Here is a 26,884-nt window from a genome sequence, read left to right on the forward strand (position 1 = left end):
GGTAGACTTACTCAAAGGAAAACCTTTCATAACCTCTGTATCAAAAGCAAACCAAAAGTTCAAGAAAATTATCTTCTTGAGAGAGAGAGAAAGCCAAATTCTGATTTTTCACCAGCTTACTTTAGCCAACTTGACCATGCACAAAACTCCTCAGGGTTTTACTTCTACAAACCTTCCACAAATTTCTATCAAAATTTGTCCCATGCCTTCTTTCTTTTTTTTTCCCTTTCCTCATACTTTAGGACAAATTTATCTTTCTTAACAAAACAAACAAAAATACCTCTATTCTTTATACCTTCTTTATTGAAAACATATATTTTACTTTCCTTGTATAAAGACTTTCCAGAAATATGTGCTTTCTCATAGAAAATTTCTCAGCATGCACAAAACATGTTTATCAATAAATTCAAGCATCTTTCAGTTTCTTTGAGATAAGAGACCAGAGGCAGACAAGTCTATGCTTAGCAATCAATTTCTAATATTTTATCTTACGTGGAAATGACCTAGATACTCAACAAGTTTTTATCATATAACTTGACTTAGTAAAGCTCTAAAGCTTAAGTTGCCAAAAAGATTTTGGAGGCTGTTTTTCAAGTATACAGACCATCAAACAAAACTATTGCACCCAAAAATTCTTACCCATTAAAAAAAATTTTTTAAAAGATTGGCACCTGAGCTAACATCTTTTGCCAGTCTTTTTTTTTCTTTCTTTCTTCTTCTTCTCCCCAAAGCCCCCCAGTACATAGTTGTATATTGTAGTCATAGGTCCTTCTGGCTCTGCTATGTGGGATGCCACCTCAGCATGGCTTAATGAGCTGTGCCATGTCTGGGCACAGAATCCAAACCAGCAAAACTCTGGGCTGCTGAAGCAGAGTGCACAAACTTAACCACTCAGCCATGGGGCCAGCCCAACTCTTGCCCATTTTTATCTAAATTGTTTGTTCCCAACAGTTATGTTTAGATTACTTACAAAGGTTTCATGGAACATTAAACCAGTTAGCCATCATCTTAAGTTGTTTTAAGTGCACACACCATAACACATAATTATTCCTTAAAAGTTCCTCCAACAACCTTTCAACCTTTCCCCATCTATTTAGTTTACTTATTTTTAATTATAATTTATATTTATTATATTTATATATTTATTTATATATATATTTATATATAATTATAATAATATATAAATATTTATATATTATAATTTAATTATAATTATAATTATTTTAATAATTACATTTAGATTGCCTACAAAACCCTCATGAGAGATCAGACAAAATCAGCTGTTATTCTGTTATTATTTTTGCTAACAAATTTAGTAACAGAGATAGTGTTTGCACCATATCCAATGTTGGTTACTCTGAAAACACATTTATTCCAATCAAACCAACAAACAAATAAGCTTCCATTTACCGAAGATCATTTTATATCCTGTTAACTTGAAAGACCTTTGGGTTAGTTTCTATTATATTTAGGAATAACTTAGAAAAGTCTTCACTCCAAGCCAATTAAATAGAGTTCTTTTAGAAATTATATCACCTGGAGGCAGACAAATACATATAGAGACAGATAGAGATCTTTGGAATTTTAACCAGGTCTCAGGTACAAAACTCGAAAGAGCAGCTGGGTCTGAACTGTTTTTCTGGTAGGTGGACCTGCTCAGATAGTCAACGATTTTTACTAAACATTTTTGTCTTTTTGATATAAGGATTCTTTTTATAGCTGGTTTTTTTTAAAGATTTTATTATCTGTTTTCCTTCTTCTCCCCAAAGCCCCCCAGTACATCGTTGTGTATTTCAGTTGTGGGTCCTTCTAGTTGTGGCATGGCCTGATACGCTGTGCCATGCCCGCACCCAGGACCCAAACCGGCCAGTGAAACGCTGGGCCATGGAAGCAGAGCGTGTGAACTTAACCACTCAGCCACACTGCTGGGCCCCCTTTATAGCTGTTTTTGAAATCATTTTGTCTTTTTGAAGTTTCTGCATATTAATCAAAGACTGCATTCCATCATGAGAGGTTTGAATTCTCTCTTTTAAGGGTGACTCCTTAAGGTGGACTCATCTGAAACAGAGGTTCCCCAGAATGACCATTGTAATTCCAAATTATCTCAAAAGTTTACTTATTTTCACTTGCTTAATTTTAGATCAGGAATTTTGGGGAGTCGAAGTAGGGAAGCTCAGTGAGCGAGAAGATTTGGTTTCATTTTGCAAGCATCTTTAGTTATTTAATTATTTTCTTTTAAAGAGGCAGTAAATTATTCCTAATTTCATTTAGAAGCCTCAGAAGATTAAAATAGGCTTCCCATTCATTGTTCAATTTTACAGCCAGCTCTTTCCAATTGCATATGCAAATACACCAGTTTAGGTAAACTGAGACTGTCCCATTTTGGCCATTTTCTCTCTGGAATCTAAAGAATATTGTGGCCGTGTGGTGTTACAAAAGAAAACTATCTTCTTTTTGGACGTGGGCTCATAGCTAAAGTCAGCCCATTTAGCCAAGTGGCAGTCCAGAGGCCTTTTCTTGGGATAGATGGAGGTCCCCCCCCATTCTGATACACAGAGATAGACAGACACACAGATCCAGGCACAGAAAAAACAGACACCAGTGAACTCGTTCCCAGATTTAGAGTAGAAAGCCCTACAACTGTTCCCACTCCGAATGTGCACCCAGATGGCCCCTCCGCCAACAGAAAGGACCCCAGATGGCCCCTCCATTAATGGAAGGAACCCCAGATGGAGGGGAACGGAGTTCATAGGCATCCCCAAGGCGACTTACCCTATTCCAGATTGAGCCCGTCAACTCACCAGAAGCAAAAACAAACAAACGAACAAACAAACAAATCTAGAGCCTGTTTCATTTCTTCAGCCATGAGGCAGCGTTGAAGGCAGTTGACAATCAGGAGAACTCAGAGGACAGTCCCCAGGAGAAAGAACATCCCAGCAGCTGCTGGGAGAGTCCTGAGAGTTCTCCTGGAGTTGACTAGCCACAGGCAGAGGCACATCCCATCTGGGTCACCAGAAATTTGTAACCGAGCAAAAAGGGCCACGTTCCGCTCACTGCAATCTGGTGCCAATCAATTGGAAACAAGCCAGTGGTTGAGAAGGGAAAATGTATACGATTACCCAGCATAATCAGAAGATGATGGACTAGCGTCCTGAAGAACCATGTTACAATCATACAGAATCTTGAGGCAGTTATATAGGGGAAACGGGCAGGGAAGGAGGGGGATTAGGGATGTCGACCATCCCGTGTGAGGAACTTCAGAGTGCCACATTCTCTCTTTCTTCTGTCATTTGTGATGGGTACCAATGCAGAATTTTTCTTTCTGGAGGTCATCATGTTCCTGGGGAACTCAGAGAACAAAGCCGGCTTTTCACAGCTGGGAGATGTATGTAAGCATGAGTCATAGAACTAGCAGATCATGTATTTTGTAAAAGCAAGAGGTGCTTAATCTTTAAAAAAAATTTTTTTAAAAAAAGCAAATTTGTCTTTTATTTTACCCTCAAAATGAGGTTACTCCAAAATAGCCAAAAGAATCAGAATTCAGGAAGCACATGCTACGTCAAACCATAGGCAAATACCACAAGCAAAGGAGGGGAGCTGCTTTTATAGAGAAAAAGGGGGAGAGGGAGGGGCTGTTCTGAAGGAAAATCCATTGGGGGAGAGGAACAGTTCAGGGTGGGAATGGCTTCTCATTGGCTGAGCTGTGGCATTTCTCATTGGCTGAGCTGCGGTGTTTCTCATGGGCTGAGCTGTGGCGTTTCCCATTGGCTGAGCTGTGGCGTTTCCCATTGGCTGAGCTGTGGCGTTTCCCATTGGCTGAGCTGTGGTGTTTCTTATTGGCTGAGCTGCGGTGTTTCTCATTGGCTGAGCTGTGGTGTTTCTCATTGGCTGAGCTGCAGTGTTTCTCATTGGCTGGACTGTTGCCTGGTGGAGAGAGAAATCTTCCTTCAGTAGTAAAGTAGTGGTAGTTCCTGTGGGAGATGCAAGTGCCCATCTCTTCCTGGTTGGTGTGATTGACATGTGTGATGGGGTGAGAGCTCCCCTACAAGTCTCCGTGACTCTAGTTTAGTTGAGGTTTGTCTTATTTCACAAGAGTTTCTGTTTGGAGTGATGAGACAGTTTTGGAAATAGTGGTGATGGTTGCATAACACGTGAATGGACTTAATGCCACTGAACTCTATGCTTAAAAATGGTTATATGACAACTTATACATTGTATATATTTTACCACAGTTTAAAAATTGAGCAGAATGTGTCCACCACAGACATGCACAGTAGGAAATGTTAAAGGAAATTCTTCAGGTTGAAGGGAAATAATATAACATGGAAACAGATCTACATGAAGAAAGAGGACAGGAAATGGGAAGTACGTTAGTAAATATTTTTTCAGTTCTCACTTCTCATATCCTCTAAAAGACAAATAGTTACAGCAGAAATAATAACAACGTATCATGGGTTTATAACATTTGTAGAAGTAAAACATATGCCAACAATGACTTGGGAGGTTCGCACGCACTGTGTCTCCTGCAGGTGAGGATGCAGCCCACAGCCTGCCTCCCAACTCTGCACCTGGCCCCACCCCAGGTGTTAGTATTTTCTGCTTCACATGCAGCGATGGGCGCTGTGAGGGCTTCTCCTTCTGCAGTGGTGGCATGCCAAGCTGGAAAGACCAGGCAATAAAATGGCCTTTGTACTCAGGCTGTGGGGCTCCCTTCCTGGCCCCATTCCAAGCACTGCCCAGTCCTGTCCATCCTCCTTCTTAGCCCCTCTCCTCTCCCACTGCCACTGTCCCAGCTGAACGCTAGCTGGAGTTTCCATCTCTCTCCTTCCAGGAGTTCTCCACAAGGCAGCCAGTGGCACCCTGGGAAAGAGACCATGTGTACAAGCTCAGGGTGATTTATGTACCAGGACTGGTGACCATGGGCTGTGCCTCAGCACCTGGACCTATGCACGATCCTTAGCCCTTGGCAAAACTCTGAGGGCAGGGGAGGTCCCAGAGAATGAGTGAGATGGAATTTCCCACTGGGGAGCTTGAAAAGCATTTACGCTTTGGACTTACCGTGTCTTGCTTCTCTTCAGAATCCTGTAATCAGCACCATGTGAATGAGCCAGGGCTGGCCTGCTGGAGGACGGACATCACACGCCCAGCTAATACCACTGACCATCCTGACAGCCAGCCATCTACCAAACACGTGAGGCCAAAAATTGCCAGCTAACCACAAAGTCAATGAACCCAAGTGATACCACACGGAGCAGAGATGAACCATCTCGGCTGCTCCCAGCCTGAATGTCATAATTTAGGGCAAGTCACATAATTATGAGAAAATCAATGGATGTTGTTTATGCCACTAAGTTTTCGGGTGATTCCCTTTTTTTTTCAAGTGTTTTTTTTTTTTTTTCCTGAGGAAGATTCGCTCTGAGCTAACACCTGTGGCCAATCTTCCTCTTTTTGGTTGAGGAATATTCACCCTGAGCTAACATCTTGCCAGTCTTCCTCTATTTCATATGTGGGTCACCGGCACAGAATGGCTGCTGACAAGTGGTGCAGTTCTGAGTCCAGGAACTGAACCTGGGCCGCCAAAGCAGAGGGTGCCAAACTTAACCAGTAGGCCACGGGGCTGGCCTCTAGGGTGACTTCTTACACTGCACAAACTGGCGGCTGCATGGGTCTAGCACTGAGCCTGTTGTCTTCTGTGCTAGACGAGCTCTCTGCTCCTAGACTCCAGTCGCCAGGTGGCGGAGAGGAGAGCCGAGCCACTTGCTGAGAGGAGGCAGGAACTGTGGCTTTGTCTCCTGGGGTTGTGAGACTACAAATGGGATGTAAGTGCTGTCACAGTTAACTTGCTAAAACTGATCTTGACAGTTACACTTAAAACTCTTCAACACTCATCAAACTGGCAAAGATGAAAACAATCCGCCTTCAGCACTGGCGAGGGGGGAGCAGAGGCTCCCTGACACTCTTCACTCTGATGCTGGCAGAGCCTTTCTGAAGGGCAATTTACAACACGTGCCAAGACCTTAAATACCTTTTTTTTTTTTTGAAGGAGATTAGCCCTGAGCTAACATCTGCTGCCAATCCTCCTCTTTTTGCTGAGGAAGGCTGGCCCTGAGCTAACATCCATGCCCATCTTCCTCTACTTTATACTTGGGACGCCTACCACAGCATGGCTTTTGCCAAGTGGTGCCATGTCCACACCCGGGATCTGAACTGGTGAACCCCGGGCCACCGAAACAGAACATGCGAACTTAACTGCTACGCCACCGGGCCGGCCCATTGAATACCTTTTGAGCAATTTCACTTTTAGGAATCCCCCAAAGGAAATAACAAACCACATGCAAGAACTTATGAACAAAAAATATCGAGCACTGAGTTCTTTATGAATACCAGACAAAAATGTTTAGCATGTCTATAGCCATTTCCCGAATGCCAGGCCTTGTTCTAGTGTTAACACATATGGACACATTGAAGCCTCCTAACAGCCCTCTCAGGCGTCATTTCCATCTCAGGGGTGAGCAAATGAGTGCACAGTGAGTCAATCTCTCCTCTCAAATCTGGCAGGACAGCCACACCCTCCCGCGACTCCTGCACATCCTGGACCGTCTACTCCCTGGCCATCTCTCCTCCAGTGGTCTCGTCTTGCTAACTGCCTGCTATCCCTACCATCTCTGTCTGTCTTCCTTCTCCCACAGCCTGCCCACATGCAGGTCTGGGGTGGTAGAAAGGATTTCCATTACAGACATTCCACAAACAAAAGAACCGGGTGTCAGACATCCCAGCCGTGGGAAGTCCACTGAGATGGGCTTCTCCTCTTCCTCACTGGAGGCTTTCTCTCACCCTACCCACCCTGCTCTCCCCCACCTAGCTTCCAGCTCTTTTCCTATGCAGAGGGTTTCTCTCTATGTAGCCTGAGCAGCTTCCTCCTTCCTGAACTGCAAGCTGTGCCTCCCGACCACCCCACCCAGGTAAGCCCTGGGCCTTGCCACACCCCACTTCTCTCCAGCCCTACCACCTAAGGCTACACAGGTGCACCAGCCTCTCTGAAGGGGGTGGGGGAGTAACTAAAAGGAATGCAATGTAGCCACACCAAACACACTTATCAGAGGGACATGCACAAAATGTCAAATCCCACCTGGGTATTATCTGCCCCCCTGTCTCTATGCCCTGCAAAGGTATCTGCCTCCCTGCTCCACCGACCCAGCCTGCACCCACTCTTGGGGGAATTTCCCCCTCCTGCCATCTCCTTCCCTCTAGAAGGTCTACACAGGAGTCAGGTGACCTGACTCACCAGGCCCTCAGGTGGGCACAGGTGGTTGGCAGACTGGGACCATTACCTAACCATGGATGCCCCCCTCACCTTTTATCCTGGAGGAGGGCAAACAGGAAGTGACTGGGGAACAGAACTACCCTCGAGGACCCTGTGGGTCCCCCCTTCACCCCAGCATCACACACACGCCCTGACCCTCACTTGCAGAGCGTGACCCTCAGACTCTCTGAGCCAGATCCTGTTGGAAGAAAAGTTTATGAGTCTACTGTTTCCTAGATCATGGCTTTTCCACCAGGCTCTCAGGGACCAGGATGAACGCAGTGTGAATCTCACTGCAACAGTGTCCCACACGCCCTAGTACAGGGCACGCCTCGGGCAGCATCCCCACCTCCAGGGAAAGACCCTCACCAGCAGTGCCTGGATTCCAGCAGTAAGGGCTTCTTCCAGTGGGGATAAAGTGAAGTGAGACACAAGCAGGACCAACGCTGCTGTTTCCCGGGGCCAGAGTCCTGCGCCCCCGCCAGCCCGCAGCACACAGCGGGCTTCAGGGCAGAGGACCCCAAAAAGCAGCAGGACTGGGCGGGGCAAGCCGCAGACGGGCGCCGGGAGGCGAGGCCTAGGCAATGGGGCCGTCTAACCACAAGGGGGTCCGCGAGCCACTGGGGGCCCGGAGCTGGGGGAGGGAGGGTACTTCCCCCGACCCTGGTTCTGCCGGGCCTTCGCCACTCACGTCCCTCCAGACTCCTGGGAGCCTCTGAACCTGAGACCCCCCCTCCCGCTCTGGGGCTGCCTCCACGGCCCAGCGACCCGCCGAACATCGACTGAGCGCCTGCTGGGCCAGGGCTGCTGACCAGCCCGTCGGAGCCGCCGCCCGAAGGGCACCCAGATGCCCACAGGCCGTGCGCGAGGGGCTGGGGCAAGCAAGGGGTCCACAGGCGGGAAAGAGGCCCCGCGGGGTACTCGAGCCCCGTAAGGAGAGGCCTTCGGGGCCTTCCGTCCACGCTTCGCACCCGCTTGGCCCTGACGCAGCAGCGGCGCTGGTTGCCTGTTTAGTTCTGGCCGCGTCGGCTCTTCGGCGCTCGGAGCCCTCCGGGGAGCTGTTTGCTGGGGACGGGTTCCAGGTGGCCCACGACGGGGGCACAGACGCGGGCGCAGGCAGGGAGGGGAGGTTGGGGAGGAGCTGTGGGGGCGGCGGGGGGGGGGGGTGGGCAGGCGGGGGGCGGAGCGCGGGTGGCTGGGCGAGGCGGGGCGAGGAGAGGAGGAGGGGGGAGGAGAGGGGAGAGGGGAGCCATGGGAGGGGAGGTGGGGCCGGGCGCGGCTGCCGCGGGCGTGAGCACCGACTTCCCGGCAGCGCGGGAAGCCCCGAGCGTCACGGGGCTGCACAGGGTGGAGCGGGTCCCGGGCTGCTCCCGTGCGCGCTCGGGGAGGCGGCGCCGGCCCCCACCGCGGACTTAGCGGGGCCCGGCGCCCGAAGCGCCGTCCGTGCCTGCCCCGCGGCCCCGGGCCCCCGGCCTCGCTCGCCCCAAGGTCCGACAGTCCCCCCGGCGGAGAGTGGGTGGCTTCCTCGTGCCGCCCACCGCGCGGGACCCTGCGCTCCCTGGGCTGGAACGCCCCTCCCGGTTCGCAGCTGCCTCGTTCCTCCCCCTCAGCCCATTCCCACCTGCCCCGAAGTCCGCCGGGCGCTGCCGCCAGCGCGCTCTCCCGGTTCTCGGGCCCTGCTCTGGCCTCCCGGGGGCGGGAGCTGCGGCCTGCCCCTGCCAGGGTCCCCGCGGCGCCAGCGCCCCACACCGGCTAGGGGGAGTCTGGGATCCGGCCACAGGGAGCTTGTCTTCCTCGAAGGCCAGCTTGTTGACCCCCCAGCTTTGTTGACCCCTCCCAGGCTCCCAGTCCCTGGTGAGAGCTCGCCATCGCTACTGGGGACATGGTTTTCCCTCCGCAGCTCTGGACCCCAGGGCCTGCCTAGACTTTGCCCAGGCGGCGTGACCCATCTCCAACAACATAGGGTGGCTGTGAGGAAGAGGTAATGTCGCCCCAGAGTTCCTGGTCCTCAAGATGTCCTGGTGCTCCAAACCCCTCTGCCTGTAAATAGGGGCCAGGGAGCAGATGGGGTGCAGGGCCAGCCTCCCCCCATCCTTCCTCCTTTTCTCCCCAGCAGGCTCACTTCCTGCCCTCTCAGTCTGACCTCTGTCCTGGGCTGAGTCAGGAGCCCAGTGCTTCTTGTTTCGGTTTGGTGGTGAAGAACGGAAAGTGGACAAGGACATGCAGCGGTCCTTGGTGCCCCACCCGGCCCCAGGCTGTGGCAGCCCCAGGTCCCTGCCTCAAGGCAGGTGGGCACAGTGTACCACGCCATCTCCTGTTGCCATGGCCACTGCGGCCACCATGCTGCTCCTCCTGCCCACGGATGGCACCTGCCTGGTGCCTCTGCCTCAGACTGAGTCCCCCAGGGGCTGCTGCTGCGCCACCTCCACCCCATCAACCCAGACGGCAGCCAAGGCATTGGAGAAAAGTAAACCAGGGCTGGTCACACCGCTGCTGGAACCCCACAGCGAGGTTCACCCTGCACTGAGGAGGCCGCCACCTCCTGACCTTGACCTGGAGCCTAGTGCCTGGAGAGAGGGAGATAAGACGCAAGAGGTCTCAAGAGGCTGCACGGCTTTCAAGGCACTTTCCTGCAGGACCAGGGAGATGCAGGCTGAGCTGGAGGAAAGGGGGCATGGAGGAGGGAGCACCTTCTAGCATCAACAGCTGTGGGCTCAGCACAGCCCCCCAACACACACACTCGAGTGCACATAATATGTACAAATGTGTGCACCCACGGACACAAACACATACACAGGTACAAGCGTGCACTGCCCAAAAAAATATGGATACAGATACACACATGAACACAGACACACATATACATACAATATGCACGTGTGTGCACATGTGCAGATGCATGCACACATACACACATGAACAGGAACACGCATATGCTCAGCCCTCCCCAGGCTCCTGGAGCCTCCTGCCACCACCAGCAAGGACACCCTGCTCACACTAGAGAATGGGCTCCAGGGGCTGGACTGGAGCTTGGGAGCCCCACGCTGAGCTGAGTGGTCATCCACTGCCCCAGAGACCCTCAGCCATCAGAGCTCTCAGGCCTGCACCCTAGGCCCCTGGCGTGGAGACAGAAATGGTCTCAAAGGCCCCAGGTGAGCCTGGAGCAGGCCCCTACCCCCCTGGATGGATGGTGCCTGTCCGTGTCTGACGCAGGGCACACACAGCAGTTCTGGACTTCTGCTTGCACAAGATGTTCCCTTTCTGTTTGAATCTGTGTTTGCAGTTATTTGCAGCCACAACATTTCAACACACACACCACGGGGAATCATCTTCCCTGCACTGGTGTCAGGGCTGCTGGCAGCGGCTCTGCCTGGCGGAGGCCTTGTCTGGGTCACTCCCAGGTTCCTCAGCCAGAAGGGCATCTGGCACCAGGTGCTGATGCACGTGTGCTGAATGAGTGAAGGAGTGTGGCAGAGCTTTCAAGGTAGGTCTCAGGACAGCCGTCGGCCAGGGGCCCTGATGTGGGCTCCAGAGTATGGAGGGGTAAGGGCCTAGAGGCAGGCTGTGGTGGTGGAGAAGGAGGGCTTTGGGGCTCCCCGGCTGCTTTGCGCTGGACAGGATTTGACCGTGGTCCCGGAGAATTCGAGCACCGAGGAGCCTCTGACAGGCCTGGTGTTGTTTGCTGGCTCTGGATCTCCTAAGTACAGGCACACCTTGTTTCACTGTGCTTTGCTTTATTGCACTTTGCGGATACTGCATTTTTTACAACTTAAAGGTTTGTGGCAACTCTGTGTCAAGCAAGTCTGTTGGCACCATTTTTCTAGTAGCACTTAATTTTTAATTAAGGTACATGTATTGTTTTTTTAGACACAAGGCTATTGCACACTCAATAAACTACAGTATAGTGTAAACGTAAGTTTTATATGCACTGGGAAACCAAAAAATTCGTGTGACTTGCTTTATTGCGATACGTGCTTTATTTCAGTGGTCTGGAACCAAATCTGCAAGATCTCTAAGGTATGACTGTAACGGCTTTATTGAGATATAATACACATTCCATACAATTCACCCATTTAAAGTGTAAAACTCAATGGGTTTTAGTACGTTCAGAGTTGTGCAAATATCACCACAATCTATTTTAAGAACATTTTCATCACCCTGAAAGAAACTGTGTACCTATTGGCTGTCACTCCCTATTCTGCCTCCCCCCAGCCTCTGACAACCACTAATCCACTTTCTGTCTCTATGGATTTGCCTGTTCTGAACATTTCATAGACATGGATCATGTGATATGTTGTCTTTTGTGTCCAGCTTCTTTCACTTAGCATCATGCTTTGAGGTTTGTGGACATGAAGCAAAAAAACAGCCAGTTATTTGACCAGTGGAATCGGTTTATTTGCGAATAGCAGAGGAATTTCAGACTGGAACAAGCAAGTTATAGCAAAAGCCATAGGCGAGTCCAGCAAGCGAAGGAGAGGAACGTTACTTTATAAGAAAAAGGAGGAAGTTGGGAGGGGTTGTTCTGAAGGAGCATCCTTTGGTGGAAATGGAGAGTTCAGAGTGGTGACAGTTTCTCACTGGCTGAGCTGCTTGGCAGGAGGAACAGGAGGAACTCTTCTTCTTCCTGTTGGGGTGGTAATTGGCAGGCCCTCCCGCGGGTCTGTAAGTAGGTGGAGTCTAGTGTGGAGGGCTCCCCACTCCTGGCCTCCTGGCCGGGTTTTCAGTGAGGTCTCCTGGACTCTGAGTCCCAGGTTCCTCCGTGTTGTACCATGTGTCAGAACCTCCTTCCTTTTTGTGGCTGGGCGCCACTCCGTCTCAGGTCTCCCGTGGTGTTAAGGCACCAGATTTCTTTACTCTGCATCACTCATGGATATCTGGGCTGTTTCTATGTTTGGGCTACTATGAATAATGCCGGAGGAACGTTTACGTGCGATTTTCACCTTCTCTTGAGTGTGCACCCAGGGGTGGGGTGGATGAGCCCTGTGGTAATTCTCTTTAGTTTTCTGAGGAAACTGCCAGACTTTTTCGCAGCGGCTGCACCATTGTACCTCCCCCAGCATGTGAGAGTTTCGGTTTCTCCACCCTCCCCAGCACTGGCAGCCTCTCTCTTTTGTGATGCAGTCATGCTGGTGGGCGAGAAGTGGCTTCTCACTGCGGTCTGATTTGCATTTCCCCGATGGCTAGTGACGTGAGCATGTTTTCTTATGCTTGTTGGCCCTCGTACGTTTTCTTTGGAGAAATGTCTGTTCAGAGCCCCTGCCGTGAGCTAGAGTTTTAAGAGACAGGGAGAAGGGCCATGCGGTTGGAGGCAGGCAGGCTGCCGGCGGCGGTGGTGGCAGGACGCAGAGCTGGCTGTCCCCTCTCCTGGTCTAGGGCCCCTGGGGCGGGCTCATGAGGGCATTTCCGGGAGCACCAGCACACCACCTCCTCTCCCGCAGTTTCACTTTTGGATCTGGACATTCGCTGGCCGTGCCCTTGCTCCGGAGCTCCAGGGCAGAGTGAACGCACCTCACCCGCAGGGTGGCCTCGCTTCCCTTCTGGGCCGGAGCCTGAGCGCCACGGTCACGGTGAGCTGTGCTCGGCACCTCCCCCGCTGCCTCCCTTGGCACCCGGGTGGGGCCCCATTCACTCTGGGTGGGGGGATGCCGGCCCTTCTGCGGGGCGCCCTGGTCCCAGCACCCTCTCAGGACTCCCCACAATCCCAGACCAGCTCGGGGGAAACCCCAAGCCTCTGGGAAGGCAGCCACCTCGCCAGCCCGGGTGCGTTTCCGCTTGACTCCAGGGTCGGCCCTCCAGGTGCCCCTTGGCCCCCACTCCGATTTCAGACCAGCGCTGAGGCTCAGAGGCTTCCTGCCCAGTGGGGATGGCTGGCTCCTCTGCTGGGCCCAGGTCTCCTGTTTCCTGCGTCAGGCTTGCTTTGGTCTCTGGCCTTGGACTGGTGGCTCATGAAGCTCCAGGCATGAGAAAGCCCTAGAGGATACGCCTGGGAGCTGGGGACCCTCTGGCTGGCCTTGCTGTGGGCCCTGTGGCAGGTACCCAGGAGATGGTGGCTTCATTTCTCCCCTGCCGTCTGGACGCCTCAGCCAGGAGGCGACTGCTACAACAGACAGAGCATCAGCCTGGGGGTCCTCTGAAGCCCCCCTCGCCCTGTTCTCCCTTAGCAGGTGCTTTTCCTGAGTGGCCCTAAGCCTTATTGGGCTGACAAAGGGTGGTGGCCTTGGTGGGTAGCCCCACCTGCCCCGTCCCACCCCACCCCAGCACTGAGAGTCCCAGGGCTTTCTTGGGCTGCTTCTGGGCACTCTGGCCATGGAACGGATGGTGTGAATGGGCTGAGTCCTGCTGAAGGCTGTGAATGACGTCCCAGCCTGGGGGCGCTCACAGCCCCGTGGAGAGGTGGATGAGTGGATGACAGGGTGGGCACTCCATTTCTTTCTGTGTTGGGTAGTGGTCAGGGCAAGAGCTTTCTGCCAATCAGAGCATCCCAGGACTGGCCATGCAGGCTTGCTTTGGAGGGAGACAGCTCCCCATCATTGGAAGCATCCGAGTACCACCATTCTGCTCAACCCCCCTGCCACTCTTCCAGCCCTGAGGGCACAATGCTTGACCCATCTGTCCTCCTCAGGAGCATGGCATCAGCCTTTGAGAGGGTAGTCAAGAGCGTCATCCGGGAGCTGGACCAAAGAGGGGAGCTCATCCCAGTGGACAGCCTGCAGAGCTCCACCAGCTTCCAGCCCTACTGCCTATTGGTCAGGAAGCCCTCGAGGTCGTGGTTCTGGAGACACCGCTACAAGTGTGTCAACCTGTCCATCAGGGACATCCTGGAGCCCAACGCCCCGGAACCAGGTACCCCACCTGGCACTGCATCAGAGCCCTGGGTGGGAGGGGAACAAGCAGACCAGCTTGCCATCTGCCCTGGGCCTCTGGGCTCTCTGCTGCCAGAGGGCAGGACCTTTTCAAAGGTCCCCCAGCCTGGGTGGGACAGGTGGTAGCTCGTAGCACGGGGCCTCAACTCTGGTCTTTCTCCAGCTGTGGAACGTGGCGGCCCCTTCCACTTCCAAGACACTGTGGACGGGCAGGTGAAGGGCAGTGTGGAGCTGACAGCCCCAGGACATGGGCGGTTGGGAGGTGGGGCCTCAGTGTCCGGCAGCTCCAGTGCCTCCATGAACGTGTGCAGACTTCAGGTCGTCCCCAACACCTGGGTGGCCATGCAACAAGAGCGGTGAGCCGTGAGGGGGGGGTACCTGCTGACCCTGAGCAGCCTCTGGGTCACAACCTAGAGGCGTTAGGGGTCACAGGGTGTCTGTGCCAGGCTGAGGGTCAGTACAGTAGAGGGAATTCCCAGAAGCAGGGGCGTGTGGGGCCAGGTGGCAGGGCAGGAGGCTGCAGTGGTAATGGGGGCCTGCATCCCGAGGACCAGGGTGGCCAGGCGAGGACCAGGGTGGCCAGGCGGAGCCCAGGGGGTCTAGGGTCAGACAGGTCAGGCTGCTGTGTGGAGGCTGGGGTGGGAGGAGCAGACGTGGGGACACCTGTGAGGAGGACCATTCGCTCAGAGTGAAGACTTGAAACTTGAACCCAGGAAGGGGCAGGGAGTGGAGGGAGGGAGCAGCCAGGTGAAGGTGTCCACTCCTCCCTGCATCCCACCCACCAACACTGACAGCTCCCGGTCCCTGCTGCCACCTGTCCTCATCCCCCCTGTGTGTGCACGAAGGTCCGGGGGAGGGAAGCCAGTGCTGTGGCCCGGGCTGGGGAAGGGCACCCCCGTAAGCTGCCTGGGCTCCTACCCCGCACAGGCGCCTGCGGCAGCCTGAGCACAAAATCCTGCAGCAGCTGCGGAATCGTGGGGTCGATGTGTTCGTGGTGACGGAGGTGCTGCAGACGCAGAAGGAGGTGGAGGTCACCCGGACCCACAAGCAGGAGGGCTCGGGCCAGTTTGTGTTGCCTGGAGCCGTGGGCTTGCAGGTGTGGCGCAGGTCCTGCAGCGGGCAGAGGCCTGGGAGGCAAGAGGGCGGTGCCCCCCGGCAGACCCTGGCCACCACACCCAGCCCACGCCCGGCCCTACAACCCAGTGCCTGGTCCTGAGCCCATATCCATCCTTCAGGGCCAGGGCCAAGGCCACCTGAGCCAGAGGAAGACGGTCACCATCCCCCCAGGCAGCATCCTCGCATTCCAAGTGGCCCAGCTGGTTATTGGCTCTGACTGGGGTGAGCCGTGGTTGGGGGTACTTTTGGGGCCAAGACTCGCAGGGCAGAGGGGCAGAGAGACAGGGAGGCCTGAGATGAGCCACCGGCTGGCTGGGGGTGCTGTGGGCATCTGGTTGCATAGCTTCCTGGGTCAGGGTGGCCGAGGGTGCCAGGCTCTGGGGTGTAGGGGGTTGGGGCACACTGGGGGAACCTCGCGGGGTAGCCCCGGGGGGTGAGGGAGAGGCTGGGAGCCCCAGCCCACCTGCCTCCTCTCTCTGCCCCCACATGGCTGCCAGACGTCCTCCTCTTCCCGGGCAAGAAGCAGAGGACCTTCGAGCCGCCCCAGGCAGGTGAGGCCCATGGCCCCCCGCCCCACCTGGGCGACAGGAGGAGCATGCTCCAGGCGCTGAGGCCTTCTCCTGTGCACGTGCACACACACGCACAAGGGTGATACAGCCACAGGCTGACATCAGTCTGGCATGGCCTTGCTCCCTGCCCTGGGCTGCCAGTGTTGGGGTGGTGGTGACGCAATGTGAGGGCCCAGGGAAGGCCTCAGCTCTCTCTGGTTTGGGGACCCACACCCTGCACTGACCAGCTCTGCTTGCCCAGGCCAGAGGCCTTCCTGTGAAGACCGCAAGCCACCGCAGACTTTGGACGTCAGCTCCAAGAGCGTGTCAGGATTCAGGATCGAGTCGGGTTAGTACCTTCTTGACTGCCTCTGGGACCCATGGTGGGCTCCCCTTTAGCCCCCTGGGGGGTCTGTCCTTCCTTACCAGGGCTTTCCAGGGCCCTGTGGGCACCCGGGCAATGCCAGCCCTGTCCCCACAGATGGGTCCACCGAAGACGGGTTGGTGCCCACCCAAGACTTCCAGGGCCTGCAGAAGGAGGTGAGGGCGCAGGCCGAGGGCCTGGAGGGCTTGTGCAAGGACCTGCGTGAGCAGCTGCTGGGAGGCTTGCGGCAGGTGCTGCGGGAAGAGCTGGCCCTACAAGCCCTGGAGGAGGTGGTAAGCAAGTGGGGCAGGGCCGGTGGAGCCGGTGAAGCCTGTGCCCAGCCAGCCACGCTCACGTGCCCCACCCTGTGTCCCCAGCTGGAGCAGGGCCTGTGCTGTGGGCGGGTGGAGGAGCCTCTACACGGTCCAGGGCGCGCCATCCTTGACTGCATGGTGCTCACCTCCGGAGTGCTGGAAAAGGACCTCGCCGGCCCCATCTCCTACCTGCTGGGAGCACTGGCTGGTGAGGGAGCCCTGGGGCAGGTGGGTAGAGGGCAGGGCTTCCCAAGCTGGGCCTTCTGGAACCCCCTCTCACCCACGGTCTCTACCCAGTGCTGAATGAAACCCAGCACGTGCTTCTGGCCGAGCTGCTGGAGACGGGGACCCTGTTGGAGCAGTTTGAGCTGGTGAGAGGGCACAGGTTGGAGCGGAAGGGGCCGGCCTGTGGTATGGGGCCCCATCTAGGATGGGGTGGTAGGGGAGAGCACTGGATGCCCAGGGGCCCCCACTGACAACCTTCCACCCTATCCTGGCAGGTGAGGAGCCTTTTGGAGCAGAGCTCCCCATGGCAGAGTTGCAGGGCTGTGTTCCTGCCACCCAAGCTCCTGGGGAGCAGTTGGGGCCCAGAGGCGCCTGCCTGGGTCCTGCTGGAGGAGTGCGGCCTAGGCCTGCAGGTGGGCGCCCCCCAGGTGTCCTGGGAGCCGCAGGCCCAGGGCTGCACGTGTGCACTTTACGCCTGCCTGGCGGTGCTGTTGAGGCTGAGCGAGCCCTGCTAGCCTGCACACCTGGGCAGCTCTCTAGGCAGAGCAGAGCTCATGCCCACCCAGCTGCCAGCCCTGGGAAGGCGAGAGCTCAGTGCAGCCATGTGGCCAGGTCACCATGGGGTTGGAAGTTGGGGAAAGTCAATAAATGTGATGTACTAAGGAAAGATGTGTTACTCAGTTTTTGAGGGCCCTAGATCTGGGGTATGGAGCAGGAGTGGGGACTGTGCCCACATAGACTAGGGAGAGATGTGGGGGCCAAGAGCAGGCCTCTCCTCATTAGTCTCACTCTTGCTGCGCTTTGGGGCTAAGGGGAGCCTTCCCTGTGTTTGCACCTGGCCACTCTGGAGTGACCAGCCACGTGGCCAGGCTCCTGGCCCCTCCCCAGCATGCTGGCCTGTGAAAGAATAGGGCAGAACAATTCCACCAGGATGGGTCTCTATCTGCCTGAGGGAACTTGAGAACATTCTGCTGCAGCTAATGGGCCCATCCTCGGCCCACGGGGGCTGCAGAGGGGACTAGAGCAGGTGTGGCTGATGGGCAGACAGACCCTACACTCTTGGGGCTGCACAGAGGCTCCTGGAGAAGCAGTGACCCACCGGAGCCACTGGCCTTTGGTGTCCATCTCACTGAAATGCATTTACCCAGAGGTAAGAGTCCCTCTCCACGGAGGAGGCCTCCTAACCCTGAGTTGCAGGTCCCTGGGCTCCAGCAGGTCTCAGAGCACTTGCCTCCATGGAAATCCAGGGCCTCAGCAGCCAGTGGGGGTAGCAGCCCCATGCGCAGGAAGAGATGGTAGCTGATCTAGCCAGGGAGTTTATCTCGTCTCTGGGAGCTTGAACAGCCAGGAGAAATGTGCCTTTCTTTGGTGGGAACCACAGTCTGCCTTCCTCCACTCACTGGAAGGTGGAGGAAGCCACATGCCACCTCTGTCATGGCACACCATTGACATGCAGCTTCAGGACTCGCTAAAGGCAAGGGACAGTGGGTTCTGCTGTGGCTGGGATGTTAATCCCCCAGAAAACCCAGGATCCAAGCCCAACGGTGAAATTAATATTAAAACAGAAGACAGGCCGGCCCGGTGGCACAGCGGTTAAGTTCGCCCGATCTGCTTCTCAGCGGCCTGGGGTTCACTGGTTCGGATCCCGGGTGTGGACATGGCACCACTTGGCACACTATGCTGTGGCAGGTGTCCCACATATAAAGTAGAGGAAGATGGGCACGGATGTTAGCTCAGGGCCAGGCTTCCTCAGCAAAAAGAGGACTGGCAGTAGTTAGCTCAGGACTAATCTTCCTCAAAAAACAAACAAAACAAAACACAGAAGACAGAGTGCACCCCAAACATCGCAGGTCCGGGTTACAGGACACCCTAGAGATCAATCTCCACACAGTCAAGTGAGAAGCTCCGCGCCTCAGGCCCTGCTGTCTTCTCCAGGACCCAGGGCCTCCTGTGGGGACCCTTGTTAGGTGACTTGTCTGGAACGGCCTGGGTCTTAGGAAGCACTAGCTAAGTGGGCACACAGCGCTGCTTCGGCGCCTGAGACTCTGCCCTCAGTTGAGGGGATAAAACACGTCCTGGTCAGCCCCACCCAAGCCCCACTTGGAGATATGACTGCTGGCCATCGGGCTCCAGGACCACCAGTGCCTTGAGGTCTGCAGCGACATAGCCCATCTGAGTGTACTTAGGCACCAAGGGCAAGGCAGGAGAGCCTTATGGGGAAAGGAATGGGTTCTGATCCTAGCTCCACGTTGGAAGATTCACCACGGGATGGGCTCTCTGCAGGCAGAGCTGATGGACCTTGTCCTCCAGACACTCACAGACCGGAAACGCTCACCGGGAGGGTGGGGCTGTGGTATTGCCATGCGGTTGGGGGCAGCCTCTGGTGAATCAGGCCACCACTCTACCGGGAGCCTCCCCGGGGACCCCAGCAGCGAAGTTCCCAAGAAGAGTCATGCTCCCAGGGTCCAGTAATAGTCTGGGCCTTCAGGCTGCGTGGGCTTTGCATCAAACTCGTGTGGGGCAGGCAGAGTCCCACAGGGCTCCCAGCCCCTGGGCGGGGCCACAGCCAGGTGGGCGGACGCACGACCATGAGCAGGCAGCAGCCGTGTGCACGTGCACGCGACAGCCTGCAGTCCAGTGGCCTGTCCTGCTGTGGTCTGTGTGGGGACAAGCGTATGCCTGGTAGGAGAGTGATCAGAGAATGCTCAGCCAAGGTTCTGGCTCCTGGGCTGCAAGGGGTGGGGTGGAGGCAGGCCTGCTTCTGCCCTCAGGGGCTGCCGTGAGGGGGTCCATGAGCTCCTGCTGAGCCCAGCCTGGGGCCCAGCCCGAGTCAGGGGTCTGTGAGAATGCTCCTCGCGGACCCCAACTGCAGCAATGGAAACTGAGGAGGGAAACCCAGCCCTGCACAGGGGCCCCTGTCCTGGGAGCCGCAGGCCTCCCTGAAGGGTGACCAGCTTGAGAACCACCCCGAGGTCAACACAGATGTCCACGATGCACCCACCAATCCCCTTGCCCTCCCTCCCTCTCCTTCACTGGGGGTCTCACGCACGGCATGTCCAGAGATACGTTTCTTGTCGTTTAACCAGTTTTGCATCTGCTTTGGAAGATCTAAACTAACACACCAAACCATGCTTCTGGCTCCACACAGACCTGTGCCCTTGGCCTGACCCCACCCTGCCCTGGGAGACCTCCATAGACCCCAACCCCTTCCTGACTGAGCTCCGACCTCGTCAATTCAGGGTGTTGGACCACAGCACAGCTTCCCTTCCTTGTTTCAAGGTAGACCCTGCCTGACCCTGGTCACAAGCCTGCACCCTGAACCTGCCTGACCTCTGACCCCACCCCTGGGCTGACCCTTACTCTCGGCCACACACTGCCTTATCTATAATCTCAGTCTGACCTTGATTTTGGACCAGGCCCAGCTCATCAGAACCATATCCTCGGCCCAGGCCCAGGCCCCAGACAGATAACAGATCGCTTTGATCCACATGTCTTTATTGTAAACACTTTCCATAACGGGTGGGCAGGACCCCACACCTGTCCCCAAAGGGTCCCCAGTCTGGTGTGGACTGCTCCCAGCCCTGCAAGAGGCTGTGTGAGTTGAGGTCTCCCTCAGGAGGCAACTTTAGGGGGTAGACCTTGAAAAGCAAGAGGACTTTGCGAGGTGGGCATTCCGAGTGGGGGAACCCGCCGGGGCCGGCGCCAGGAGGGGCACGGTCACAGCTTCAGAGGCTCCCAGAAGGGTCTCTTCCCCACAGTCACCCCTTCCTAATTCACCCCCGTGTGGGGCGCTGGGGTACCGGCTCGAGGGCTCAGTCTGGTGGGGTGCAGATGCTGGCACCCCACGCCTGAACCCACAGGTCTAATCCCAGCCCTGTGGTGTCCAGTGGGGAGGTGAGGGGACACCTTCTGAAGAAGGCTCGGTGGGGGGGGCTCTGACACGATGAGCGGGGGGGACGGGGGGCACGAATGGCACCAGGCCACAGGGCAGCAGGTGTGGGCAGGAAGACAGATCAATGCCTCCTGAGGAGAGAGAAACCTCAGAACCTCAGGCCAGGACATAGGCCGGAGAGGAGAGGGGCACGTGACAGGGCAGGAGGCAGGCTGCTGGGGCGGCCAGGAGGGCCCTGACAGGCAGGGGAGCCTGGGCCAGGCAGGGGGTGGAAGCCCAGGAAGTGGGCAACTATCATGGCACCAGCTTACAGGGCTGTGCCAGCTTCACAGTGTCCCCCACCAGACCCAGGTAGGGGGGCATGGCACATTCTAGGGGGCCAGGAAAGCAACAGATCTGAGGAGGAACAAATGGACGCATGGGCGCAAGAGGCAAGGGGCTGAGGGTGAAATGGTGCTCGGACAGAAGGGGCTGCTGTCCCTATAGGTCACACAGCGGTCATGGTGTTGAGCTCCTAGAAAGCAGTCATTGTGCACACCAGGCCTTGGGGTGGGGGGGCCTGAGAGGGGAGGGCACCAGCGTCCAGCACCAGGCCCAGGGTGCCCCTCAAGCAGAGCGTCTTCTGCAGATCTGCCCCCACCAGGACTGGCCACAGTGTGGTGGGGTGCCCGACTCAGACCCCTGAGGGTGGGCATGGGGTCAGGCTCAGCCGGGTCCAAAACAGCCCCAGCGGCCTGCAAGGCTCCGACGCTGGAAGGGGCTGTCTGCATAGACTGGCCAGGGCCGGCTGGGACGGGCGCGGCGCCCACCAAGGCGGGAGAGGAGCAGGCTGCGGGGACGGCTTTGCTCCTGGGCTAGCAGCACCACCTGCTGGGCGGACACATGCGCCGCGGTGACCACAGCCGGCTCAGGGTCGCTCTGCAGCTGCCCCAGGTCTGCGGGGACAGGGCAGTTCAGGCAGGGTGGGGGGGGGCTTTTAGGATGGCCAAGCGCCCTGGGTCCCTGGCCCTCCACCTATCCATTCCCATCCACCCCACCCTAGCACCCACTGCCTGTCCAGGACCCCACACCCTGGTCGGGTCCTCACCCTGGAACAGGGAGTCCCGCAGGTCCTGGCTGACATGGCTGGGACTCGAGTGATGGACGAGGAAGCCTGGACCAAGGCAGACCTGTGAGTGTTGGCCCCACACCTCCAGCAGGGAGGGCTCTGGGTGGGAGCGACTGTGTGGCACCAGGCCTGCCTCACCTATGAGCACTGCAGCTGCCCGGCGCAGGGGGACCTGTGGGCTCCGCAGGTAGCCCTGGGTCTGGCTCAGGAAGCTGGGCACATGACTTGGGTACTGCTGAACCTGGGGACAGAAGGGCTCATGGCAGGACAGGAGGCAGCAGAGGTGAGCCCACAGGCTGGGGTGCCCTGTGGAGCCCCCAGGGCAGGGCATCAGGGTCTGAGACCTTAGACTTGCCACCACTTTGGCTGGGAAGGGGACAGTCAGTTTTGAGGGGGAAGTGGCCCCGGTGTATACTGGACCAAGTGGGCAGCTGACGACATCCTGCCACTGTCAGTGTCCTCCCCCGACTGACCAGGCGGTGGCAGATGCGGCTTAGGGCCTCAGGGCTGTCGTAGTGGGCCACAGTGACCATCTCCTCCAGGAGGCCCCAGCGCAGGGCCTGGTCACAGCGGGCCAGGGTCCACTCCGAGCTCTAGGACAGGGGAAGGAAGCAGGGTTAGGGATCTAGAAAGTGACAAGTGGTGGCCAGAGTGTGGCCAGGATGAGGATGGAGGAGCCCAGGGCAAATAGCCCAGGGAAGACCAGGAACCTGGGAGCCCATGACGCCTGCCCCTAAGGTCCTTGGGGAAGTCCCTGACCTGCGATCTTCGGAGAGGCGATGGGGTGTGGAGGGATGGGGCTGGGTGGGGACAGCCTTGGGACAGTCTTGGGGGGCGGCTGACCTCAGCAGCGTCCTGGCTGGGATCGTGCAGGCGCAACAGCAGCGGCACAAGACTCTGCAGCATCAGCTTCCGCAGGGGTCGGTGGAGCCCCACCCGGAGGCCGCCCTGGCCCTGCCGCACCAGCGTCCCCAGGAGCCCGACCGCCGAGGCGCGGACCGAGTCCCGGGCCTGCGTGGGAGGACGCAGTCAGGGCGGAGCAACGAGGGCGAGGGTCTAAGGAGGGCTGCTGTCTGGGGGCGTGACCTGGGGGCCTGGAGTGGGGCCTGGTGGGGAAGCCTGGGGAGAGGGGCACAGAGACGCAGAGTCTGGAAGGGAGGACTTTGGAGAGGAACGGGCAGGGCCGGCGGCGGGGGGGGCGGGGCTCACGTCGTCCAGCAGCGGCCGGAGGCGAGGCCCCAGCTCCGCGCTCAGGAGCCGCACGGGAGCCCGCGGCCGCACCAGCAGCCTCCGCAGCGCGCCCAGCGCGGCGCCCACGAGCCGCGCGTCGCCTTCGCCCAGCGCGCCCAGGAGCGCAGGCACCAGCGTGCCCACGTGCCGCACCTGCGGAGGCAGGGACTCGTGGTCGGCCCTCGCAGACCCCGCCCCGCCCCGCCCCGCCCCGCCCCTCACCTTCCCGCTGTTCAGCGCCAGATGGCCGAGGCCGAGCAGGCCGAGCCAGCGCACGGTGGGCTCGGGGTCGCCCTGCCAGGCGCGGAGCCGCTCCAGAATGACCTCCTCTCGCAGGAGCCGTGCCGTGGGTCGGCTCTGCAACAGCTGGGCGGGGGACAAGGGGTCAGCACGCTCCCGGTCCCTGTGCTGGGACGGCGGCGCAGTCCACCGTCACCTCTCAGCATGCATCCCGGAAAAGGGCTCACCCCGGTAAAGAAGGCCATAGCCGTGAGGCGCTGCGTGTCGTTGGGGCTGCGCAGCCGGGGAAGCACGTCGGCGAACAGGCCTCTCAGGTGGTGGTCGGCGTGAGCCACCATGGCACTGGGACGGGGCGGAAATGGGAGCTCTCGCTCTGCTTCCTGCCTCACCCCTTGCCTCCACCCGACCACCCTCATGCCCCTGCCTCTTGCCCCACCCCCATGCTCTGCACCTGGCCAGCAGCAGGACGCCCTCCAGGTGGGTGTGGGCTCCCACCAGCCTCCTCCAGCCTCCAGCCTGCTCCATGCACGTGACCACCATGCGGCTGCCATCCCCAGTAAGCAGGGCCTTCAAGGCCTCCACTGCGCAGCTGGAGGGGGAGGCAGCAGGGGAGTGGGCAGCAAGGGCCAGGAGGACGCTGGCCCAGCCTTCACTTCCCTCAGTGTGCGCCCCTCACCTGGCGTGGCTGTGCGGTGGCCCGCGGTGGAATGGGGCCCAAACCTTGGGGGTGTCAGGGGAGTGCACTCCTTGGGCCAGCTGGCGCAGCTGTGTGACCAGTACGAGCAGGAGATTCGGGTAGAAGCCCCGCGTGGCGCCCACGCAGCCAGACACAGCCAGCATCTCCCCAAGGGCACGAGTGGCCTGCAGAACAAGTGGCCCATTCAGGCTCAGAGGCACCAAAGACAGGACGAGGACAAAGCCTCAGACACTGGAGGGACATTCGGGAAGCACCTGACTCAGGTGAGAACCTGCTGCCCCCAACCCGCTGCGGGGCAACTCTTCTGCCCCCCCCCACCCCCCCCACCCCCCCACCCCCCCCACCCCCCCACCCCCCCTCACCCCCCCACCCCCCCCCGGGCAGGGGAGGGGGAGTGCCGGGGAGAGGGGCCAGTCCCCTCGCAATGCTGGCCAGAGCTACCTACAGCCAGCGCCTCCAGCTCAGGCCCGGCCGCACCCTTGAGCGTCCACAGCAGCTGCACCAGCACCTGCCCATTCACGCGCTGGTTCCGGCTCAGGCTGCGCCACAGCTCTGCTGCCGCCCTGGGGGTATGAGGTTCGTGAGACAGGATCTGGTGTCAGGATGCGGGGAGTTGCCAGGTCAGGGTTGGAGGTGGCCACAGGACTCCAGCAGGGAGTGAGGCAGGCAAACCATGCCCCCACACCCTCCCCCAATTCCAGAAAAACAACATAAGTGGCATCTGTGCAGACCACAACAGAGCTGAGTTCCACAGGATCAGCTGCCTGGCAGGGCCTCTCAGAAGCCTGTAGGGCCAGCAACAGTGAACGAAACCTGGCATGGTAAACAATACCGTAGAGAATAAAGCCAAGGATAACTTCTCCTGGGGCGGATTACTCAAAGAGCCGGGGGCGCAGGGGTGCAGAAACCACCTGGCTCACTTACCCTGCCTTGGAGCACAAGCCCAGGCTGGGCTCCAGGGGCAACGTGGACAGAGAAGGCAGGCCCCCAGCCAGGCACCCAGTACAGAGGACCCCAGGTGGGAAGGGTGGGGGACTTTTCTGAATGAAAGGAGAGGCAGGGGAGAGGTGGGCAGCAGGAGTTGAGGGGAGGGAATTCAGAGGCTCTGTCTCCCCCATGACCCCTCCTTTCAGGGTCAGACTCGACCCCAAGCGGGAAGAGGGAAGGAAGCTGCGTGGCGGCTGGGGGATGTGGTGCCTGGGAGGGTGGGGCAGGTTACCGGTCCAGGGGCATCGAGCACGGCAGCAGCGCGCATACCACATCCCGTGCGTGCTCCAGGGCTAGTGCGCTCAGCACCCGCAGGGCCACCCGCCGGGGCCTCCCCTCGGCTAGGCTGGGCACCTGTGCCAGCAGCCCACGCACTAGGGCATGCACCTGGCATGGAGGGATGGATGTCAGCGGTCAGGCCTCCTTGATACCTGGACATTACCCCCTGTATTCGCATGGCGTAGGGAAAGCCTGAAGGGGGCGTGCGCGTCAGGCTGATCGCTCCAACCCCCCAACCTTGGAGGAAAAGGCAGGAGTCTCTTGGGTAGGGAGGGCTGGGGGCTGACCTGGTCCTCCAGCCGCTCCCCTCGGGCCTCCAGGGCTGAGGACAGGGTGAGTGCTGTTGCCTGGGTCCCTGCAAAGCCAGCCTCCTCCAGGCAGGCAGCCGTGTACAACGCCAGGTCAGCAAGGGCCCCCTCCTCCGGGGAACTCTGGGGGGCCTAGGGTGGGGTGGGCAGATGAACGAAGTCCCCTTGCCTCTCCCAGTTCTCTTACCCAGCAACCCCTCAGCTCCTGACAAAGTCCCTGTGCCCTTCTATTGTTCTCCAGCCCCCTCCCTTGCCCCCCAGGCCCGTCCCCCTCAGCCTCCCTTCCCCTACCGCTCACCTGATGGGCTCCCTTGGGGGCTGGCTCCTGTATGCAGGGTGGGGAGCGGGGCTCACGGCCAGCTGTGGGGATGCTGGCTGCATTCCCAGGCTTTGCCTCAGGTTCAGGCTGAGGGCCCATGGCAGGGGGTCTCAGGGCCTGCCCCTGGCTGGCCCGGATCCCTTCAGCCAGAGCTGTCAGGGTTAGGGCCCCTACAGGGGCACCCCGGGGCCGGCCCCACACACCCCCAGCCATGGCCATGGCACACGCCAAGCTGCTCAGCCGGGCCCAGCCTGCAACACCTGCCCCCGATCCTCCCAGGAAGTCGTGCCCAGCCTGACCTAGAAGCAGGCCCCGGGCGGGACCAGGGACAGGTGTGGCAATGTACGTGTGTGAACATGTGCTCTGTGTGTATGGGGGGGTTGGGGAGCCACACAGAGGTGTCCCCAGGCACAGTGCCTGCTGGGGGCATGTGAAGGGCCCTCCTGCCCAGGCTGCTGGCAGTGAGTGGCCAGCCTGAAGCTGAGCGTCTGGGGTCTGGCTCTGCCCACCAGGGCCCTGGGGGAGGGGCAAGATTCCTGGAGACAGTGGATCTGCAAGGGGAGGGGGAGAAGGGCCCTTGACCCTGACTTCCCATCCCTCTGGATGGGGGGACCCCGGGCAGGTGTGGATAGCCCTGAGGAGGCCCCAGCAGGGGCCAGAAGTCCGGGCCCAGCCCTGAGCTAAGGCCTTGCCTAATTCAACGCTAAAGAAGCCGGCTGGTCCAGGGCGGGCCTGGGGCTGGGGGCGGGGCTGTCTCCACTGCATTCTGACCTAGCAGCCATTTTGGGGATGGGGATGATTGGGAGTTGTCACTGCCTCTGAGCACTGGGAGGTCCTGGGATAGGAGAGATAAGGCCAGGAGCCACATCCCCTGGGCGCTCTTGCACTTGACTGCCATGATTGGGGTGGGCCTTCTGAGTCCTGGCCAGTTCTGACATGCCCCTTCCCCCCAACGCTGGACCACAGGGTTCCTGGGTCCTGGCACCTAGGAAGTGCACAGCTGAGAAGTGGTGCCTGTGGGTCCCTGGGGCCCAGTGTGTGTTCTGCCATGTATGTGCATGTGTGTATCTCCAAGCCTCATGCTCCCCATG

At 57.9% G+C, this 26,884-nt stretch overlaps 2 protein-coding genes and 1 long non-coding RNA gene across 15 annotated transcripts; 1 reads left to right on the forward strand and 2 right to left on the reverse strand.

The window, feature by feature from the left end:
* Window positions 1-3,461: 3,461 nt before the first annotated feature.
* Window positions 3,462-9,444, reverse strand: LOC139085295 (uncharacterized). Its single transcript, XR_011543560.1, has 2 exons — window positions 8,925-9,444; window positions 3,462-3,924 (listed from the first exon to the last, which is right to left on the reverse strand). It is a non-coding gene; the product is annotated as an uncharacterized lncRNA (long non-coding RNA).
* GSDMD (gasdermin D) lies at window positions 9,146-17,400 on the forward strand. 10 transcript variants are annotated; one of them, XM_070632156.1, is made up of 13 exons: window positions 9,146-9,284; window positions 9,417-10,100; window positions 12,742-12,870; window positions 13,926-14,146; window positions 14,330-14,522; window positions 15,094-15,262; window positions 15,402-15,504; window positions 15,780-15,833; window positions 16,093-16,179; window positions 16,312-16,487; window positions 16,572-16,716; window positions 16,806-16,879; window positions 17,009-17,400. In XM_070632156.1, exons 4-13 carry the CDS (start codon window positions 13,930-13,932, stop codon window positions 17,246-17,248), a joined length of 1,458 nt encoding a protein of 485 aa, XP_070488257.1. In that variant the 5' UTR covers window positions 9,146-9,284; window positions 9,417-10,100; window positions 12,742-12,870; window positions 13,926-13,929; the 3' UTR covers window positions 17,249-17,400. The 10 variants fall into 10 exon arrangements, with proteins under 10 accessions (XP_070488257.1, XP_070488258.1, XP_070488255.1 ...); XM_070632157.1 differs by having other exon boundaries at window positions 9,209-9,284; window positions 9,420-10,100; XM_070632163.1 differs by lacking the exons at window positions 9,146-9,284; window positions 9,417-10,100 and adding exons at window positions 10,585-10,787; window positions 13,100-13,467 and having other exon boundaries at window positions 16,806-16,887; window positions 17,075-17,400.
* A 2,811-nt stretch (window positions 17,401-20,211) lies between these two features.
* On the reverse strand, window positions 20,212-26,695 carry MROH6 (maestro heat like repeat family member 6). Of its 4 annotated transcripts, none has more exons than XM_070632133.1 (14): window positions 25,773-26,695; window positions 25,454-25,606; window positions 25,120-25,274; window positions 24,346-24,463; window positions 23,880-24,064; window positions 23,655-23,792; window positions 23,431-23,545; window positions 23,186-23,329; window positions 22,943-23,116; window positions 22,577-22,744; window positions 22,207-22,326; window positions 21,872-21,974; window positions 21,713-21,778; window positions 20,212-21,492 (listed from the first exon to the last, which is right to left on the reverse strand). In XM_070632133.1, exons 1-14 carry the CDS (start codon window positions 26,556-26,558, stop codon window positions 21,299-21,301), a joined length of 2,619 nt encoding a protein of 872 aa, XP_070488234.1. In that variant the 5' UTR covers window positions 26,559-26,695; the 3' UTR covers window positions 20,212-21,298. The 4 variants fall into 4 exon arrangements, with proteins under 4 accessions (XP_070488234.1, XP_070488233.1, XP_070488232.1 ...); XM_070632132.1 differs by having other exon boundaries at window positions 20,212-21,560; XM_070632131.1 differs by having other exon boundaries at window positions 22,078-22,326.
* Window positions 26,696-26,884: the final 189 nt, after the last annotated feature.

This window comes from Equus przewalskii, chromosome 8 (genome assembly GCF_037783145.1).
Source record: "Equus przewalskii isolate Varuska chromosome 8, EquPr2, whole genome shotgun sequence".
NCBI lineage: Eukaryota > Metazoa > Chordata > Mammalia > Perissodactyla > Equidae > Equus > Equus przewalskii.

Coding starts and splice junctions, on each gene's coding strand:
- GSDMD (XM_070632156.1), top strand. CDS start 13,930: ATGGCATCAGCCTTTGAGAGGGTAGTCAAGAGCGTCATCCGGGAGCTG. Junction 15,263..15,401: donor CTGGAGCCGTGGGCTTGCAG/GTGTGGCGCAGG, acceptor TCCATCCTTCAG/GGCCAGGGCCAAGGCCACCT. Junction 15,505..15,779: donor GGTTATTGGCTCTGACTGGG/GTGAGCCGTGGT, acceptor CATGGCTGCCAG/ACGTCCTCCTCTTCCCGGGC.
- MROH6 (XM_070632130.1), bottom strand. CDS start 26,558: ATGCAGTGGAGACAGCCCCGCCCCCAGCCCCAGGCCCGCCCTGGACCA. Junction 22,745..22,942: donor TCCGGCCGCTGCTGGACGAC/GTGAGCCCCGCC, acceptor CCTCCCACGCAG/GCCCGGGACTCGGTCCGCGC. Junction 21,561..21,712: donor GCGGGACTCCCTGTTCCAGG/GTGAGGACCCGA, acceptor CTGTCCCCGCAG/ACCTGGGGCAGCTGCAGAGC.